Below are 20372 nucleotides of genomic sequence, written 5' to 3' on the forward strand. Positions count from 1 at the left end.
TTGTCTTCTCAATACCTCCACCCGAAAACACAAGGATAACACGAACGGTCAGTAACGTTGAAGTACCATAATAAGTCGAGTGAGGCAGGAGTTAGAGTACATCACATTGATGTATGCCATCTAACCTAGGACTCATGCTCAGAGTGCCAATTAGATATGTATATAAAATTTGAATTGTTTCTACATTTTTTTTTTTTTTTTTTTTTGTTTTGCTGCATTTCTTATTTTTACTAGTACTTCGTAACTCCGGAGAGAATACTGAGCAACATTGTATACGAAAAATACTTGATATTTAACTTCAGAGTTATTTTGAAAGCCATTATTCTATCTTGAACACCACAGATTGCCACGTGCTTTTACATTGTGGATTGCTTCCATACTAAGGATGCTAAAGTTATTCCTGTTGCTCTTTTTGCGCACTAAAGTTTATTGTGATCAAGATATTGATTTTTCGATTAATTTTTGAGCAAATTTTTCTCGCGCTTTCGTTGCCATTAAGGAAGTTTGTTCAATTTTTTTGAGCTGTCAAAATGTCTGAAATTGAACATGTTAATCATATTTTAATTGTGTTCAATGGCTTCACCACCTCAAAACAAAAACAAACTCAGTAACGTTGAAACCGATACGGCAGATAGTCATTGCCGTAATAAGGTATACTTTTACTGTTGACTTTTACGAATCTGTCATGATTGTTGGAATTTCATTTTCCATACAAAGTCGAAGCAACTTCCAGTGCCACTGAACAAACATAAAATACTCTTTTGCTTTTAAACTTCAAATTATGTAATAGTAATACTAGTAAAAATTATATGACTAAAGCATAAAATTGAATGTGAAAATTATGCTGTATGCTTTGAGTGTATTACGATGCTACTTTGCGGAAAAACTCAGTTGTGATACAAGTCAAACATATTAAAGGCATAGATTTTTGAGGAGACATCAATTATTCGTATGCATTAATACCTTCTGAATTAATAATTCATGCATGTTCTGAGAACATTGGAATAAAAACTGAAAATATTGAGCAATAGACAGGTCACTATAAAAAATATTCCTGTTAATCAGTACCTTTAGGAGAGATTATTCATACCAATCAATGCCTTTTGCATTAGTACTTGGTTATTTTTCTTATTATGTTTTGAAAAGATTAGCTTAAAACTGAAAATTGTGCGTTAGTAATGGGAAGGTCATTATCAATCTTCCTACTACACTTAAATGTAATAAACAGGCTGTACCAATTGTTCTCGAAAATATGTTCAAATGCACTTCTAAAACGTTAAAAACTCGGTATAGGCAATTCCAAGTAAAATTTCTTATTCGACAGTAGGTAAGAAAATGTCGAACTTTATCAATTAAGTACTATTGGCAAAAGATCTGACCTGAATAAGCCGGAACAAGATGAACACTAATGAAAGAGATACTTCCGGGAAGAGATACCGGAATAAGATTCAATATACAGTAAACTCCCGATTATCCGCGGATAAGCGAAAACCGCGGATAATCCGAACAATGGGTAAAAAAACAATACTTATGTATGCAATAGCTATAAACTATGAATAAAACTCAAACATACATTTAAGTTATGCTAAAAACATTGCTACATTGCATCTACTAACATTCAATGTAAAAAAAATATACGCATTTAAAGCTAAAAACGAACAGTAACACAATCATAAGTTTAAAAAATATTTAATGAAGGTTAAAAAAATTAAATTGTGAAAAGATCCGCGGATAATCCGACCGCCGATAATCGGGAGTGTACTGTATAAGAAATGCGCTATTCCAATAGAGGTTTCTACCAAAATAGCCTAGGAAAATAAATATTTACATCCCTCATCTTAATAATCGATAGCTATTGATTGATGTTGAGCTCCAAATTGTCAGCAAATGATAGATCGTCGATCATTTAATAGGTGAACCTTTTAGAGAAAGTGGTCCAAACTTAAAATTCTTCTCTTTGCATTTATCATTCAGTTAGCAGTACCCTCTTTCGTGTAAGAGATATTCTTAGTCTGTGGCTTAAACAGTCATACTGTCATTTAGAACTGGGATTATTGAAATAAGAAATTTAAATAATATTTGTCAGAGATATTTAGTTGAAAACTGTGAGCTAGAGGATGCGGTACTATCAACATAAACCAGTTGAATTTTGTATAAAATGCAAACTTAAATAAATCTAAAACTGAACAATAGTTTTGTATAAAGTAAAACAATAAGTTAAGCATAGTCAATTTCATAAAAAATTGACTTTTACGAAACAAATTTTCCTTTGGCAAGTTAACCCTTGACTGGTAGGATGCTTTGCAATGTAAATGGTGAGGTGGTATGTATGTAACCCCAGCATTCCAGCTTTACATTTCTTGTGCACTCCACAAAATGAAATTAAAATGGAAAAAATTCAAATAATTTCTGTAATATTTATTTAATCCAATGCGAGAAAACCTTGCATAACTTTTGGATGCGAAAGTCAAATTGTTTCACCCCTTCTCAGCAGTATAGATTCACAAGCCCATATTCAGGGGCACCCGAAACTAAAATTTTGGGAAGGCGGAAATTCTCAATTTGCAGAATGGAACTCGAAATTTTGCGGAATTATAAAACGCGAGTAAGCACGCATAACTTCATTTAATGAAACTGCTTTCGGACATTAAATAACGCAATTTTTCAATTGTGTCTTCAAAATTCACTGAATCGTCAGACAAAATTGGCCGATTAAGGAAATTTTTAGGGAAGTCACAGTGATTTTCCATGACTTCCCTTTGAGACACTTCTGTACGTATTCAATTCTTCGTATATCAAAAAAGTTCAGGGCGAATGAAATGAGGAACATATCTGAAATTTTTCTAAAATCTTCCCCGCTTTACAACTATTTAGTGAAATCGAAACTAATATCGACCACATATTTAGTACATCTTAATTTAAGACTGAGTACCTAGCATCGATATGAGCACACATTGTAGTCAGCTAATTATTTATATACAACTTTTATGCACGGTTATGCTGATATAATCAATTTCAGAGCCAATGTACGCTCTAAATACAAGGAAAATAGACTAAATTGCGTTTAGAAATTTGAACACTTCATAGTTAACCTGGCATGAAATAAAACTAAAATGCAGCTACGAAAGTTTTTTTTAGTTAAGGAAATTTTTAAAAGAAGCGAATCAAAATGTTGAACACATGGGGGGTTTGATGCACCCTACCCTGGGGGGCACCACATTGTAAAACCGCGTACCGCGTAGTAACCCCCCCCCCCCCACAAATAGATGGGGCTAAATTAAATGTAAAGATTAACTCGGCTAAAACTTATAAAAAAATATTCAAATCAAACTCAGCCCCAATTTGAAAACACTTTTTGAATGTTCATAGGTAAAATATGCATGAAAAAACAGACATTAGTTCAAGAGCTTGAAGCTAATAAGGTGGGCACATTTTACTACGACCGTTGTCAGTTATCATAATATAAAAGTAAAAAAATAGTTTATTTGTATTAAAAATTGCATATAAAATTTCATTAGAAAAATGTTTAAATTCAAGCTATTGGTATAGTTAGAAAAAAGGAAAATGAACCTTCACAGGTAAAATGTCTATGGAAATATTAAATACAAGTTCAAGAGTTCAATAGAAATAAGGCGGTCACGTTTTACAACGATCAGTGTTATTCATTTATATGATGATTTTGAGGATGATACAAAACCTTCAATTTTTTTCTTTTTCTAAAAAAAATTACGTAAACATTTACTTGTTTAAAAAAAATATGAAAAAACATTGAAATCTAATTACTTTGAAGCAATTTTTTTGAACCTTCATAGGTAAAATACTGATAATGCGGGCACGTTTCAGTACGATCGCTGTCATTCATTTATCTGAGGAGATCATTAAAACATTATGAAAACTATTTTTCATCTGCTAAAGTTAATAACTTAAATCTTCATTACTTGAAAGAAAAAAAAATTAACAAAACTAGATTCTACTTATTGATTTATTTGAAAAAAAAAAATGTGCTTTCACTGGGAAAATGCCCATGGAAAAAACCAACAAATTCAAGAGATTAGAACTAATAAGATACGGGCACGTTTTACTACGACCGTTATCATTCATTCAAGAACATTCATAATATAAAATTAGAATTTCATAAATAAAAATTGTTTATGGAAAAATATTTATTCAAACTCAACTTACTTATTGACATTTTGAAAAATTGTTTTGAAATTGCACAGGTAAAGCACTCATGAAAATATACTAAACACGAGTTCCAATGTTTAAAACTAATAAGGCGGGCACGTTTTACTACAATCGATGTCATTCATTTATCTAAGGAGATTCTTACACCCCTCTCGCCACGTCGTATGACACTACGTCATACTAGTGTAGTTTCGTTTCGATAACAGCTCTAATTTTCTAGTCATGTTTTCTATGTTTTTATCAACAGTTGATGCGACTGATACCTATGACTGAAAGCGTCAAGTAGTTCAGTTTCAAAGAAGTAGAGCAATAGTGGAGGGAACGTATGAACAAACTTGAGCTCTAGTTCCGCATTTTATGTTCACTTTCAAGGTTTACAGTGTTGATAATAGATTGACGCAATTCGGTATTACGGAAACGAGTCATTATTTCTCGCATAACAAGGAAATTATGAAGCACTCAAGTGGATGCCTTCGCTATTTTGATAGAGAAAGATTCTATAAAGAAGATCGCGCCGCTTTTATCTATAGCAATGTAAAGCTAAGTTACATCATTCAGTTTATTTCTCCAAAAAAATTTTAAGCCAGTTTTAGGCTCCATTTAAATTATTCTTTCATGAGGGCTTAAGCTAAAAATTTCAATGTTTAAGTTAATTCTTAAATATAAAAAAATCTTTTATACCGAGTTGTTTTGAACAGAAGAAGCCTGCGCATTATGAGTCACTAAAGTCACTGAGTTTCAAATTAAAATTTCAAAAAAGCAGTTTAAAAATGTACGTGGTCAAAAAACATAACAAAAAAATCCGTAGAAACTACTTTATAATTTCCTTTTTTGAAAGAAAAAGGACCCGCTTCCGAAAAACGGAAATGCGAATATCTACGAGAAATTTTAACACCTTAAACGTTGAAAGAACATAAAAATCTGGGAGAAAAGACTAATTTTTAGTCTTTTGTAAAAAATTACTCTAAAAACTTCCGCACTCAAAAGTTTGCTTATTAATTTAAAAAATGATTTTATACCGTGTTTGAAAAAAAGACTACATGCCAACCAATTACTAATGAGTTATTTAACGCCACTGCATTTCAAATAAGAAAAGAAAGTGCCGATTGAAATTGCTTAATATTTTTTAAATTTAATACACGAGATCAAAAAAACACGAGTACCGAAGAAAGTTACTTTTAAACGATATCATTTTGAAATACATTGCAAACACCTTTTCAAACATTACCTTTAAAGAGATTAGCATTGAATCACTGAACTTTCGGTGACGTCATGAATACTCCAAAGTGTGAAAAAAGGTAATCAATTAAGATGATGAAAGAATCTGCGACACTTTTAAGTAGTCTCACTTTAAATGAACATTTAGCAGCAAGATAGCACCTATCTTAACTCTCCGGTCTGTAAGGAAACTATCGTGACACTACAGGAGATTCCAGACTTAAGGCACAATTGTAAATAGCGCTAAATTAACCATTTATTTTGATGCGAAAGCACTATTATAAAAGCAAGCCTAAGTCCTTGAAAAGAAAAATGTATCCATTGACGGCGATTGATTCTGAAACCGGTTTTACTTTTTACACGCACAATAGCTGGTCATTTTAGAGAGAATACGATGCTAATGATGATATGACAGTATTTACATGGGAGCTTTATTTCTATAAAAATGACCTCTACTTCGATGGTAAAGCGGAAATATGAATTGATGCTTCAAAAAGAAAGTTTGCTAAATTTTCGTTTTCAATTTTCCGCACTTGTGAGATGAAAGAAAAAAAAAAAAAGCAAAAATGGAAATGTGCATTTAACTGAGGAGTGATCTTTGCTTCCTTTGAAAGTGACATTTGGTGAACGAAAGTGAAAAATTCGCTTTTTCTTTTCGGCTACATTCAATTTGTACTGTCTTCATAAGGCTGAAGATTTTCTTGGATTTTGTCCTCTATCCCTCACTTTTAAAGCGAAGGAACTTTCTTAAAGCAAATAAGTTTTCAAATTAGACCAATAAATTTGAAACATAGGTTCAGAAACATAAGTTAAGGAGTACCGACTTTTAATTACCGTAAAAAACAGTACGCGGTTTTTTTTTTTTTCATTTTATTTTTGTCTCTGCTACATTCAATTTGAAAGCAAATTCGTACGGAAGAAAATTGAATTGCTTAGTAAAAAAGCCAAAAAAAAAAAAAAAATCTGACAACATAATGTAAAGATTGGAAGAAGAAAATATTGTAAGTAAAAAACTTAGACACTATTAAATACTAAAAGTACTAGTTAAAAAGTTCCAAATCAAATATCAAACTTGCAGTTCAAATATACATTTCATAATGGATTTCAAACTTTAATATTTCTTCATAATTGTTAGCATTTACTATATTGCTTATGAGATTTGTTGAGAAACCGTGCAACTTCATTAAAATTACTATTGGGTAAGTGTAGCAACTTTCGAGCGGGCTCTTATTTTGCAATGAAGATTGCCAAAAGATTCCTTACGTTAACAGCTTCGAAATGTTCAACAAAGCAACAAAATGTGATAAATCTTACCGTTTCAAAATTTAGTTCATTGAACACAACTATGTGTTAAACCACTGAAAAAAAAACATTACTTTAGCTCTTAAATCTTCGTAAAACGTATACAATCTAAAAAAGAAAGCACTATGTTTTCACGCAAATTAAAATCCCATCTTCTTACATTGAATTTGGAAAGACGTAAAATAACAATCCACGTCATAAATAGCATACGTTCCTTACGATCGATAATCCAAAGTCTGCTTCCTTATTTTTATCAGAAGGTCAAAAATGATTACATAGCCTAGCAGGAAAATATTAAGTTTTGAAACAGTGGACAGTAATTTTTCAAATCTGATAAGCAAATGTTAAAACGTTTCGATTGGCAAAAATTGCATTCCAGTAGAAGTATCAGCTCTATTAGAAGCAAAACATTACTGAAAAGACCATATGAAACCCTCTGCATTGCATAATACATACGCAGCATTGGAAACAATATTTCACCAGTTATTTTTTAATAATACTCGTAATTTTATGTCAAAAAGTGCAAATTAAGAGAATAGATTCACGATTGTAAATGACTATCAATATTAAAATTGATCCTTTTAATAGAAACATTAAAAATTTCGAGTTAAGTAGTTATTTTTTTTTACATTAACTGATCTATATTAATTGTTAATCACAGCTTTTTTTCCTAAGCAAATTATGGGGATGTGGGGCAAAATGAAATGGTTAAGATCACTGAGCTTTGTCAAAATGAAAAACTTGCAAATTTATTTTGAAAATTACAGTACATAAAGGAAGAACATGCTATTTTGTAATATAACTTACATTGAAACAAGATTTTGTATTTTTGGCAGTAAATTTGAGCCTTCAAAAAGTGGAAAATGTTGCACTTTTTCCCACGGGAAAAAGTGAAAAAATGAAATTTTTCTAATGAAATAATTTCTATTCCACTATAGAAAATATTTTTGATCAAATGAATCAGTAAATAAAAGGTTTAATGAGTAAATTAAAAGATATTGAAACGATAAACTGCAAATTAAATTAATGAATGTAATAAGAAAAATAAGTAAAAAAAGAGCTAATGAATAAGAAAATAAGTGAATGAATAAATATCAGTGAATTTCTAATTGAATGTAAATGAATGAACTAATAAATGAATACGCATATTAGAAGGTCTCAATATTTAAAATGCTAATAACAAGAACTTCATTTTCTAATAACAAAATAATTCGACTTCGAACAATATTACAATATGAGTATCAATTTTTGAAAATTGCCTGTATTATATGCTGTAATCTTCTGTGGTATTTTTTATTGACTGGAATAGATTACATGTGCTACTGTATAGTTAAAATATTACCACATAGGTTGCGCTAAAAGCAGAGTAAATACTTCACCATTTTACTTTGCCCCGCAATTTCACTTTTTTTTGTGGATGCATTTATTAGCCTTTTAGAGATGCCAGCTTTATCTTCAAAAGTTAATCATGTTATAAATGAAATGCTTACAATTATTTCACAACGGTTCTTGGTAGTCGCAACTACTTGGTTCTTTTTATAAATTTATTTTCATAACAACTCAAATTTCAGTACTCTATTATATTTTATGAACTAAGAACCTTTTTTTCCCTCTACTGGATTCATTTGTTTTTGTTACACTAGTTTGCCAACTGTCCACTCGAAAGGTTGTCAATCTAAAGCTGTATCTAAATTATTGTCTGCTTGATCTTAGCTTTCTTCTATGACAAAAGTTTCCGATTGTCAATTTTTTTTAAATACACCTAAACCTCTTATGGAAAATTTGTTTCATCTATGTCAGTTTACCAAAAATTTACTTTTTCAAGCATACAATGTCATTTTAAATTTAACATCGGCAGTAAGAAGTAACTTTTAAATTGCTAAATTAGAGAATGATAGAAGGTGAAAATAAAACTATTTTAGTAAGTGATTATTTTGTAACAACGTCTTTATGTTTAAAGTTGAAAAACAAAATATACCGTGGGTTGTTTCGTTAATATAACTATGAAGATAGTGTACAAAATTATGTCGTATAGGTCCGTTGTGAATTAATTGTAAGATTTTAACTTATAACATAACATGATTAAAACTTTGAAGATGAAATCTGTAGGAGCTAATAAATGCATCCACTTCCCATAGAAACTGGCAATTTTGCTGTACATCTGATGTATGATAGAATAGCCCAACCTTAGAAGTTAAGAGTTCTCTTAAATTCAGCAGTCGTCCTAAATATTATCAAAAAAAAGAAACATTTATTAATATTTTTCTTCAATTTAGTTTATCTAATAAACATGCCCTAATAGTATTGAAAGCCTAAGTTTTTCAGTGTATTCTTTGATCAAGAAGGACACTTTTGGTTAATTTTTGTACATTTCAAAAGTAAAATTTTGATCATCTCTAACTTTATCAAAACTCCACCAATTTTACTGCATCAGTGTGTACCATTTTTAATCTAGTTTTTAGGAATATATTGGATTTTGAAGATTGGAGAGCTAAAATTGCTATTTAACACTGAGCACAAGTCAATGTCCGAAATTGAACTCCATTTTGCTGTTTAAAGATTTTAGGCTATTTTAATTTAAATTCAATTGTAAATTTGACTTAACAATACAATACTGATCGAAATGCAAAAAAAAAAAAAAAAAAAAATCAATTATCTGAAAAAAAAAAAAACTTTTGGAGTGAAAACTGTATATGCATGTGCGGTTGCTGGATTTGCGGTTTCCGCTAAACGACAAGTTTTAGGGAGAACTTAAGTGCTGCTATTCAAAAAGTAACTGATATGTTAAGATAAAATTTTCTATTTATTCTTATATACACATAGAACAACCTCACAAAATTTCATCCAGATCTGAGAACCTAGGGTGTAAAATCATGTTTTCGCTGGATGATTCACACACATTTGAAACACATTTTCATGCTTTGTTTTTCCGACCTATACCTACTCCCGGAGTTTTAGAATCTTCGACTCAAACTTCGACAGCACTGGCAGGGTTGCAGACTTTGAGGGGAAATGACCGCGACTCCGACTCTCGAAGTTTCAAGCCTTCGACTCCTTATTCCTTTGCTCCAAAATCAGTCAAACTCCCGACTCCACTACTCCAAAACCCTGCTTCGTTCTTTCCCATGGATTATAAATGCTTAACACAAGAGAAAAAGTGCAATCACTCTCTAATCTTAAGCATGCAAACTCTTAAAACACGAAATTGATAGATGCAAGTAAACGTAGTTGAAATTTCAATCCTGTTAGCAAGTTGTCAATGCAAATGAGGGTGTCTCCGTTAGGAAGAAAATGGGCATGAGGTGACTGCACACTCAATGCCAATTAACATTTAAATTATTTCTTCACAACAGTTTTTCAAAACTTGCTTAACCCGTAACAGGTGATGTGATTTTCTTGTAATGTAAGCACCGAAGTGGGATGTATAAGCTCAGCATTATCTTTCTTGTTCACTCCAAAAAGTTTAGCAAATTAAAGTAGGAGAATTTAAAATGATTATATTTTTATAAATACAACTGAAGCTGTACACTTAAAAATTCAGGAAACTTATGGTAAATATTACTGTGAAATGGAGTTTTCACTGTAAATTTCTTTCTATACAGTCAATTGTACAGAAAAAATACAAGATTACAGCACCAATTGATACACCACGTGACTTACAGTGCGTAGTAGATAACACTATACTTCCTCTAACTTTGTGTACCAATTCGTGTATCGTGGGCAGAAAAACCGTCTGCCAATCCGAAGATCCCGAGATCGAACCTGCTGTTCGCAATTTGCGTTTTTTAACTCGTTTATTCTACCGTAAAATTTTACAGTAAAATAGGATTTTACGGTAAAAATGTACTGGCAACATGGATGTGTCAGTAACTTTTACTGTAAAATTTCAGGATTTTTTTTTTTAAACAGCGTACCCTATGTGATATACGTATTCATACTGAACCATTTTTGTAATACAAAATGTTTGAAGTCAAAAGACAAAGTGTAAGCAAAATTAATTCTCCTGCAGTGTAGAACACAGGTTGAAAGAATCTCGGCACTCCATAAATTCAAGCAAGATAATTTAATAAGCGGTTTTCCTAAAATAGCAAACAAGGATTATTTCACAGGATTAGATTTTTTTACAGTCAAGTATAAAACATATACAACGCCATTTGTAATAAACAAAGCTTCATCGTTTAACCAAATGCCTATTCAATAATAAAAACAAAGTTGAAATTCAAGACTTTGGAACTGTAGCGTGCGTTCGGGTTAAACTTTGGACCATCTCACGCTATTCTATCGAAATGAGAAACCGCGTTGATAGGCAATCGATAATGCTATATTCGACAGTTGTGGCGGAGATATGGGGGTAAAACGTGGACATATTTTCTGATGCAGAGGTCGAATTCGAAACGCGTGGCATTGCTAAACTATGTTTAATCTGAAGTAACATTTGAAGCCAAGGTCAAGGCTTTGCGTGCGTGATCTCTTCTCTTGATCACGATAACATCTTAGACACTACTAGAAAAAGTAGGGTGACTGAATCGTAGTGATTTGTGATTCAAGGGTAGCTTCGCTTTTAATTTAGTTTTATTGATTTACATAAACTTCAGACATTTTCCCCCTCTATTGCACACCCAGCTCCATCCACCAGTATCGTTTGAAAGCTCTGATCATTTTTTAGCTTAATGTTTATTGATTGAGAATCCGCACCACCCGACAGAGCTCTTATTACCTCAGTTTTTAAACACCTACGTAATTTTGGAACTTGGGGTGCGTTTAGTACACGAAATTTAAGGCAACTATTCGTCTGGCAATAAAAAGCTCTTTATGCGTCCATATATTATGGAAACAAGTGAAGTGTGATCTGATCATAAAGAGAGTTAAAACAAACCTTGATCCTTTATTTATGGGTGGGACTTGAGTGCCGTTATATTACAAATATATTGATATGACCATTTAGGGTAACTTTCATACACAATCTATTTTCAATTGAATAGTTCATTCTTTATTAGAGTTACTCATCAATTGGCAGAACACTGAAGAAAAACCCCTTAAAGTTATCGCATATTAATTAAACTATTTAAAATTTATTATAAAGCAATTAAAATTATAAAACTATAGAATTAATTATTAACATAGTTCAAAGTTATCTTACTACTAGGCTTAATTTTGAATAGTGTGAGAAACGTGACGTAAAATAAATTTTCATAATAGTGCAACTTTGAGCAAGAAACGTCAAACTTCAAAAAGTTTTAAAACTATTTGCATTTCATAGCGACATAAAATTTCTATATTTATTGTAGTGCGTAGAATATTATAATGTAAGGAACGAAGAGACTGAAACAACTTCAAATCAGCACTCAAAAGTAGCTTTTAAGCAACCACTACAGAATGGTTGAATTGTGAATAAATATAGTTGTGTACAGTGTTTCTAACTTACTTTGAAAAAGCAAGAGTAGAAAACTGAAATCATATACAGACCAGCAGAGTTGTGAAGTGTTATCCCACGTGATTCAACCAGACTTCAAAATTTCAATTTTTCGCAAGAATGGAAATATTATATTCAAAGTCAATCATTTTCATGATATTCTTTTACAATCTTTAACAAAATTGAGAAGGACGTATTCAGGATCTTGAAAGAATAGGCAAGATTCAATCGTGTCACTGTTGAAAGACCTATTGAATATGTAGCCGTTTCTTAGACTATAAAATTGAAAATCTCAAACTCCACATTCCATGAGTGAGACCGGCGTCTTTACGTACAACAATACTGGCATAAAGTGTCAAGATTCTAATTTATTCTTTGAGGGAATATGACAAGAATAATTCCAAAGGCAATTTCATCTATCTGGAAACTAAATTTAATTTCAATCTTCCACACGATTAAAAGTTTCAAAAATAACCGCTTTAGTTTTTTTTGCTTGGAAACATTGGACAATATACTTTTCATTTTTGGCAACATAAATGATGCATGAAAATAACTGAAGAAATGTTTATCGGAATATTCTACTCATCCCTCATTATTTTACATTGAGAAATGGGATCCTTAATTTTTGAAATTTTCCGTAACTTGCAATTTTTTAGCATTTTGATGCAAGAGGAAGAATATTTAGTTTATTTTCACTTCTTCCATAAACTTGTTCTCATAAAGCCAAAAGACTTAACTGTTAAGGTGCGGTGTATTACACCTCATAGGAAATACGTAAAACTTTCATACATTGCACTCAGGTAACGAAAGTGACATTTAAAAAGTAGCATTGTAGAAAATCCAGGTCTTCTGTTAGAGCAGATTTAGTCTCCTATTAAAATACGCGCGAAAAATTGTGATGATTTGTTATTTTTATGTTAATTTTTAAGGCATACTTAAGTTTTGAAAAAAATTCTAAATTATGAAAGTTTAGTTATGTGTCACTATTGATTACATCGTCTTAACGACACCACAAGCCAGTTATTGTAAGCTAACTTAATGCAAGTTTTGTTGCAAGAAATAGCATTGAATTTAGTTTTTAAATGTATAGTTAAAAAAAAGTGCGTTACCAAAATTTTGAGCTACGTCACTTTTGTGGAGTGCTATATGACTTAATATGTTTATATATATGTCACTCTTACGGTACTGTTTCAGCTGCATTTATACAGATAAATGCAAAAATCTTTGGAAGTGTCCTTGATTTGCTAAATTTTGTGGAGTGCATAAAAATATAATGTTGGGATTACATACGATTTACCACTCACGTTACACAGCATTACGTTTTTTATATAAAAAAATCAATGCTTACATAGTTATATAAAATTATACATATATCTTGCGATTTCTATGTTATAATGATCAAATTGTTTGACATTACATTCCACCACGCTTTATATTCTCCGTCTATGTGTTTCTGTAGTTAAATTCCCATTTTCTAATTAGTAAGAATGTTTGCCCGAGGAAAACTGTACATAAGTTTACTATTAATTTAAATTAGTAGTTCTAGTTAACACTAGTTTCAAATTTGTCTGCGTTCTAAAATACTTGAAGCAGAAAAATTTGTTCGGGGTTGTCTGGAAGCTTCTTTTTATTTCAATTAATGTTCAAATTAAAAACATTTGGGCGAAAAGTTGAAACTTTTCATTTTCTTTCTTAGATCAAATGTAAGACTTATTCTCAGAATTCATTTAGGTTAGTGCTTCTAGAATTATTTCGAAAAAATCTTTTATATGAAAATCCTGAACTTATAGCAATAAAATTTCGCTGTCGCAATTTAAAAACTAAGTCTGCATTAAAGAGCTAAAGTTTTAAAATGATTTCTTTGAACTTAAAAATTATTTCTGCAATTAAAGATTTACATATTTTAGAAACGCTTTCCCATCAAGGTCAAGTTTCTAGACACCTTTTATAGGAAAATAAACCACAATCTCACCAAATATGCTGTCTAAAATGAATCGGCAACATGTATTAAATTACAAATATACAAATTAAAGACTGATTTATAATTTGATTTTAAAAAGAAAGATATGGAAAAAAAGGCATTTATATGTTTCATTTCACAAGGTACAAACAGCGACAAATTAAAAGATTTTAAATACGAATGTTAAAGCTTAAGACTGATTTAATACCCGATAATACCCGAATCATACGATGTTTAGGAGCAGGGGAGCAGGAAGGGTTAGTTTTGAGAGCTAACCCCTCCCCAAGCCCTTTACTTTAAGCTATATAGCGAGCCTCTAGTGCCTGAATATGTTGAAACTCAAACACCGAAATCTGACAATATCCGAAAAAAAAAAATGCTTACAACGCGAATGGATCAGTGACAAATGCGGCAAGTACAAAATCTTGCATTATTTCGTGCATTATTTTTACCACTTGGATTTGATCAATTTGGGCTCCGCCAAACTAGTAATGATCAAAGTCTGATTTCACACTTAATGTATGGTCGAAACAACCCAACCTTTATAAACGAGTCAATTGTGGAAGAGAAATGCAGTGTGGAGAAAAAAATAAACAAGCAGCTCCAGACATCTAAGGACGATAGAATACTATAAAAATGTATAATGTAGTAACTATTTGCGATATATAAAACATTGCAAAAATGACGTATGACCAAACCAAGATATGTTTGGCATATTTGCGAAATTTTCAGAATCTCGTAAGGATTTAGGTCACAATAGAATTGAATTGTCGCGTAGAATTTTTTCCTATGGATTACTTTTTTGGCTGCAAAATTCGAAACACATCGTTAAAACTATTTTCTTGCTGATTTTATTTCATCGAAAAATTGAGTAAAAAAACTCATGTTTTCTGACATTCAGTTCAATTATAGGGATGTGAGGGGCGTTTTGACCATCCTTCACGTGGAGTTTTAACTTTGATCACCAGTGTTTTACTAAATCGCTAACTAGTCAAATTATTGTGCACAAATTCCGAAATAATGTAACATTTTGGCCTTTGTGCATTTATCAGTGATCCATGCGCGTTGCGAGCCTTTTTTCGAACATTGTCCGATTTGAGCGGGGTTCCAACAAATACAAATAACGACTTAACTCCCCACCACAAGGAGAAAATTCTTGCTGTAGAATGCTGGGGATGAGAAGAGAAAAACAGATTACAAACCAGGATCTCTTCCAGATTTCAAATCGTAGAGCGAATGCGGGAGCCGAGCTCCTGTGCGTTTCTATACAAATTAAGCCCTTTTTATAGTTCAAATTTTGTCATTACCCCTACATTTAATGCCTTCTCCAAATCGTAACTGTACCTATGTCTTCTGCATCGTCACTTATCTTTACAAAAAATGTATATTATTTCCCAAAGGTTTTTTTTATTGCGGGGGGAGGGAACGCTAAAATTTTATCAATACTTTATTGAATTCCATGAATAAAGCATCATTTTGACTATTTTTCAGTTTTCGCTGAAAAATAGAGATTACTCAAATGTTTTTTTGTTTCGCCGAAAAAATAAATTCTGGTTTTTATTACACATAGCTTCATAGCATCTCTAAATAGAGACCTATTGGCTCAGTTGGTTCGAATGTCGTACTAATAATGCGGAGATTGTGAGTTCGATGCCCATGGGTCGAAAACTAGTCTTGATGACTCATTTTCTGCAGCAGAGCTCTAATCCAAATTTAAATGAACTTGCAACTCATTGCAGGATTCTGAGCTACTGTTCTGTTCTTGTTAAAATCAGGAAAGAATACATCAATTTTAATGTTGTAAGCCTCAGTAAAACATGTTACAAATACATAAACAAAATAGAAGCATAAATTTATAGCATCTCGAGATGAAGGCACATTAGCTCAGTTGGTAAGAGCGTCCCAACAGAGCGAGATTAATTTTCCCACATGAAAGTTAATTTTTGAATGGTTAATTTTTATTAGCTGTATAATGATCCAAATTTCTATGAGCATATTATCATTGGTTACAGGATTCTAAATCAGTTGCGAGTCTTGCAAATCAGAAAAACTTATTACGACAAATCGCATCATGTCGCACACCGGCATAGAAAGGGGCACAACTCAAAATGTGAGAAAAACTTACCATTGATTTAAAATCTAAATTTAATGAAATTTCTTGCCACAAAAGTAGCACAAAGTTAGCTTAAGTAACTGGTGCGTTTTGGCGTAAAAACTACATAAACAATAGTGACAATTAAAATTTCTTAATTTGAGAGAAACATTTTTCAAACTTTAAGTACGCATTGTTAATTTAGGCTACAAAACCAATTAGTAAGCATCCATTTTTTGTGCCTATTCTAACATTCGAGACTAAATCACTTAAAACGACTACTATACGTAAAACCTTTATTTTCCAACCAATGCCGTGTTCTTGAGATGTGCCTCTTAAACTGCCTGTGTGCGATATTACAGTTGACTGTTTAACGACGCTCTAACGACTTTCTCTATTTAACGACAGCTTTTCACGGTCCCAAATGGTCCACTGTAGTGTTAAAAGCATTCTATTTGAGGACGCTTTCTACTTAAGGACGATTTTTCGCGGTCCCTTGAAAGTCGTTAAACAGAGCCAATATTTTTTTTAAAGTGTTTTTTGTGGATACGCCACAACTTCCTTAATGCTTTATACTTGAGAAATAAAATATTTGGTTTTTTCACCGGTAAAATAATCAAGTCACATTTTTGTCAATATTTGAAAAAAAAGTCACTTCAAAACCGGGTTGTTGAATTCTTTCAGTCAAGCGCGCATGGAACTGCTAATTGCTTCGCAAACCTAATGGAATGAATATCTCTCGTTCTTAAACATTTCCTATTGCTTTGATTGACATCATTATAAGGCTCGTGCAAACATGCTTAAGAAGTAATGAAGGTATCAAACGTCTAATCAAACAGCATGTTTTTCATCATCTTGACATTCCTTATTAATGAAACTAAAAGGAATGTAATTGAAAGATTTGCTCATATTCTTTGCTCTTTCCACATCGAAACTTCCTCAGTGTCCTAATTTTAGTAACATATGACGAGTTTTCTTAAAACAGTGGTGAAGATATCATTTGCATTTTACTTTAATAAATTCGAATTTAAATGAAGAATACAGTTCGTAAGTATCATAACAAATTTTTAGTCAATAGAAAGTAGTGATGTGCCGGATCGTTAAAAAAGTAGATCCGCGGATACGGATCATTAGTGTCAAGGTCCGCGGATACGGATCTCAATTTTTTTTTCCCAATTCAACTATCTAAGTGTAAAATTTGTTACGGAAGGTATTCCCGTCAGAATAGTGGCAGTTTCTTCAAAAAATGTCAACTGCGACAAAAATGTAATCAAGATTATGTTTTACTTCTTAAAGAAATCTCCGTTAAAATTGAGGGAAAGTTGTAAGGAATGGGTGAGCGCTGCATTAATGCTTAGATGTAATGTGAAAAATTATTTCTAGCTTACTCGGTAGATGTAGGATACTGGACAGTGGCGCACACAGGAATTTTGCAAGGGGAGGGTCCAGAGTTTAGAGTCCCATTTTCACCCCCCCCCCCCCCCCCCCCCAATATGCGTCAATTATATTCACTTGATTTTATTGATTCTCGACAACAAAAAACTCGAAAATAAATTATTGAATAAATATTTAGCACTAATTAATCCAAAAACTATAATAACAGACACTAAATTAAGTCACCAGAAAGCACAAGAATTTATGCATTATTCAAAAATTAAAATACCGAATCAAATTCATTATTAGAAGCACAGAGTTTGAAGACCAAGAAAAATCTCATTTTAATCTGTAATTACAAAACTAAAAACATGATTATTACATTTACAGACACCAGTCTGTCTCTATTAGGCTTAGAAAATATTGTAGAATAAATTCTAGTTTTCTTGTTCGTTTTTCGATTTTATTTATAACTTCCTGAGTGTGTGACGATGACATTGCTTGAATTCAATAGTGCAAGAACCCCTATTAAACCTTTATTATACTTAGTTGTCCTTAAGTATGTTTTTAGCTTTCTCAAACAGTGTTGCCAGATTGGGGGAAATTTCCCCATTTTGGGGAAGTCTTGTGCTGTCTGGGGAAATTTTGGGGAAATGGGTTTTGAGGGGAATTCTTTGGGGAAACATTTTTTTCTTGCGGAAAACCTGAGGAAAAAAAAATCCTCAGGAAAAAAGTTTTTTTTTTCGTATTTAAATTCTCGTATTTCTGCGTGAGTAACTAGTTGATCCGTGAAACGGGTGAAAATAAGCGAGACTGATGAAGATTGTTCTTGGATAAATATATACAAAGTTCATAAATTAAATGAACAGAAGGCCGAGTAATAAATGCGAGTAGAGGAAAAATATTCGGCTATTTCTAATTTCTCGGTCGGCCAGGGCCATCCAATCAAATCCGATATGGGTAAAAGTCCTTTCTTGATGCAGGTGCTTATGTAGACAAAAAAAAAGCGAAAATGAAATAAAGTTGGGGAATTATAGAAGAAAATTCGGTTATTTGGGGGGGGGGAATTAAAGAGAAAAAAATTCATACGAAGAACATTTATTTTATGAAAAGGTGGAAAAATAATTTTTTAATTTGGGGAATTTCAATAAAAAACATCCCTTTTTGGGGAAAAGTTGAAAGGGAAGTGAGGAAATCTGGATTTGACCATCTGACAACACTATTCTCAAAGTCTAGAAAGATATCTTGCTTGTGAAAAACGTTAACTCTGTTTTTAATTAATATCTCCGGTAATTAAAGTTCTAAATAAACGAGGCCAAGCTAGGAACACTTTCGATCAAGTCGCCTTTTGAACAAAATATGAACTATCAAAATCGGTTCATCTGTTTAGGAGCTACGATGCCACAAAGACACAGATACACACTTTTAAAACTTATTTCCCCTTCCTTTTTGCAACGGGAAGGGGGAGGGTACAAATTAACTTCTGAAATGATACCTTATAATTTAAATAAGGAGTAAAACCTAATTTAAACGGAATTTAAGAGTATTATTCAAATATTTAAAAATTTTTAGAATAGAAATGATCAGTTTTAGATCCGTCGAAAAAGTAACGGATACGGATACAGATTTTTATTTTCTCTCGGATATCCGCGGATACGGATACCCGGAACATCACTAATAGAAAGTCGTCGTTTTACTCAATAGAAAGTGTTTAGTGCAATCCTAATTTAAAAATTAACCTAATACGGTATTAATTACTCACTTGATTCCTAATGTTAAGTTGTGTAAAACAATATTCCTTTAATGTCATTACAAATCTAACTTTCCAGACTTTCCTTTTTTTGTGGCAGCACGACCTAGGTCAAACATAACTTAAAATTTCGAAGCATTTTTTTATGTTCCTCATTGAGTTGCAATAGAAATTCTTCCATCATGGCAATATTTACAGAGTCACGACTAGTTTTATTTATGCAAATAAATCATTCAAATATGGGAATAAAAAATATGCGTCCATTAACAAAGATGATTAAAAAAATCTATATGGAATATACTTTCTTACCTGAACTCGTCATTATTGCGGTTGAAGTAAATCAAAATTGTAGAGTAGGAAGAAATATCAAGACAGTGAACAGTGAGGATCAAATGTTTGTAACACAAAAGATCAAATTCCTGTTATGGTTTAATCTTAAACCCCTTGCACGATGTGACGTCAAACCAATGTTTAGCCAAGTCTGTATTTCACTATGTGATCGAGTCCGAGGGTTGTTTTGTTAAAGCTCTTGATCTTTGACCACATTTGAAAGAAATGACCCTGAACAATAAATAACTGCAGATTCCATCTAAAGATTTTGCCCTAAGTTCTTTTCATCAGATTAGGATAAATTTAGAAACAAATTTCGCAATGCTGATCATGAGCACTGAATTTACCAATGCAGAGCTCCTTGTTGTTAATCTCTTCTCATATTAATAGAAACCTCAATGAAATAGATATTTTTGCTATTATTTTCTGCATTTTCTTCATCGAAACTCAATTTTGTAAGCATATTGAAAAGTTGGACAAAGAAGCTTAGAAAGTAAATAAGCCGGTTTAGGATAAACAACTTGACCGTAATTTTGGATATTCTCGTTAAAATGAGTATTTTTACTTAAGTTGTTTCTTGTATAGAGTGCTTCTTATACGAATGATATAATGATAAAGAAATGTTAAACTATGAGGAGAGGTCAAGGGTAAACAATTCTAAGCATAAATTCATCAATAAAAGAATATAATATTGATTGCCAAGGTGCCCAAGAAGCAGATATGAAGTAAGGTATTTTCAGTTGGAAAT

General features: G+C 32.0%; 1 protein-coding gene across 5 annotated transcripts in view; it reads right to left on the minus strand.

The window, feature by feature from the left end:
• Positions 1–20372, minus strand: part of LOC129219416 (long-chain-fatty-acid--CoA ligase 4-like) — a 101838-nt gene that overhangs the window by 24222 nt on the left and 57244 nt on the right. The window contains exon 1 of one of the 5 annotated variants that reach the window (XM_054853807.1): positions 19604–19631. The exons of 2 other annotated variants lie outside the window; for them this stretch is intronic. In XM_054853807.1, the coding sequence (XP_054709782.1) occupies positions 19604–19616 (13 nt within the window). In that variant the 5' untranslated portion in view covers positions 19617–19631. Of the gene's footprint in view, positions 1–4182; positions 4304–5413; positions 5582–19603; positions 19632–20372 lie in introns of those variants that run through there. 2 more of the 5 variants (XM_054853810.1, XM_054853808.1) reach the window with 2 other exon arrangements.

Source organism: Uloborus diversus, chromosome 3 (assembly GCF_026930045.1).
Source record: "Uloborus diversus isolate 005 chromosome 3, Udiv.v.3.1, whole genome shotgun sequence".
NCBI lineage: Eukaryota > Metazoa > Arthropoda > Arachnida > Araneae > Uloboridae > Uloborus > Uloborus diversus.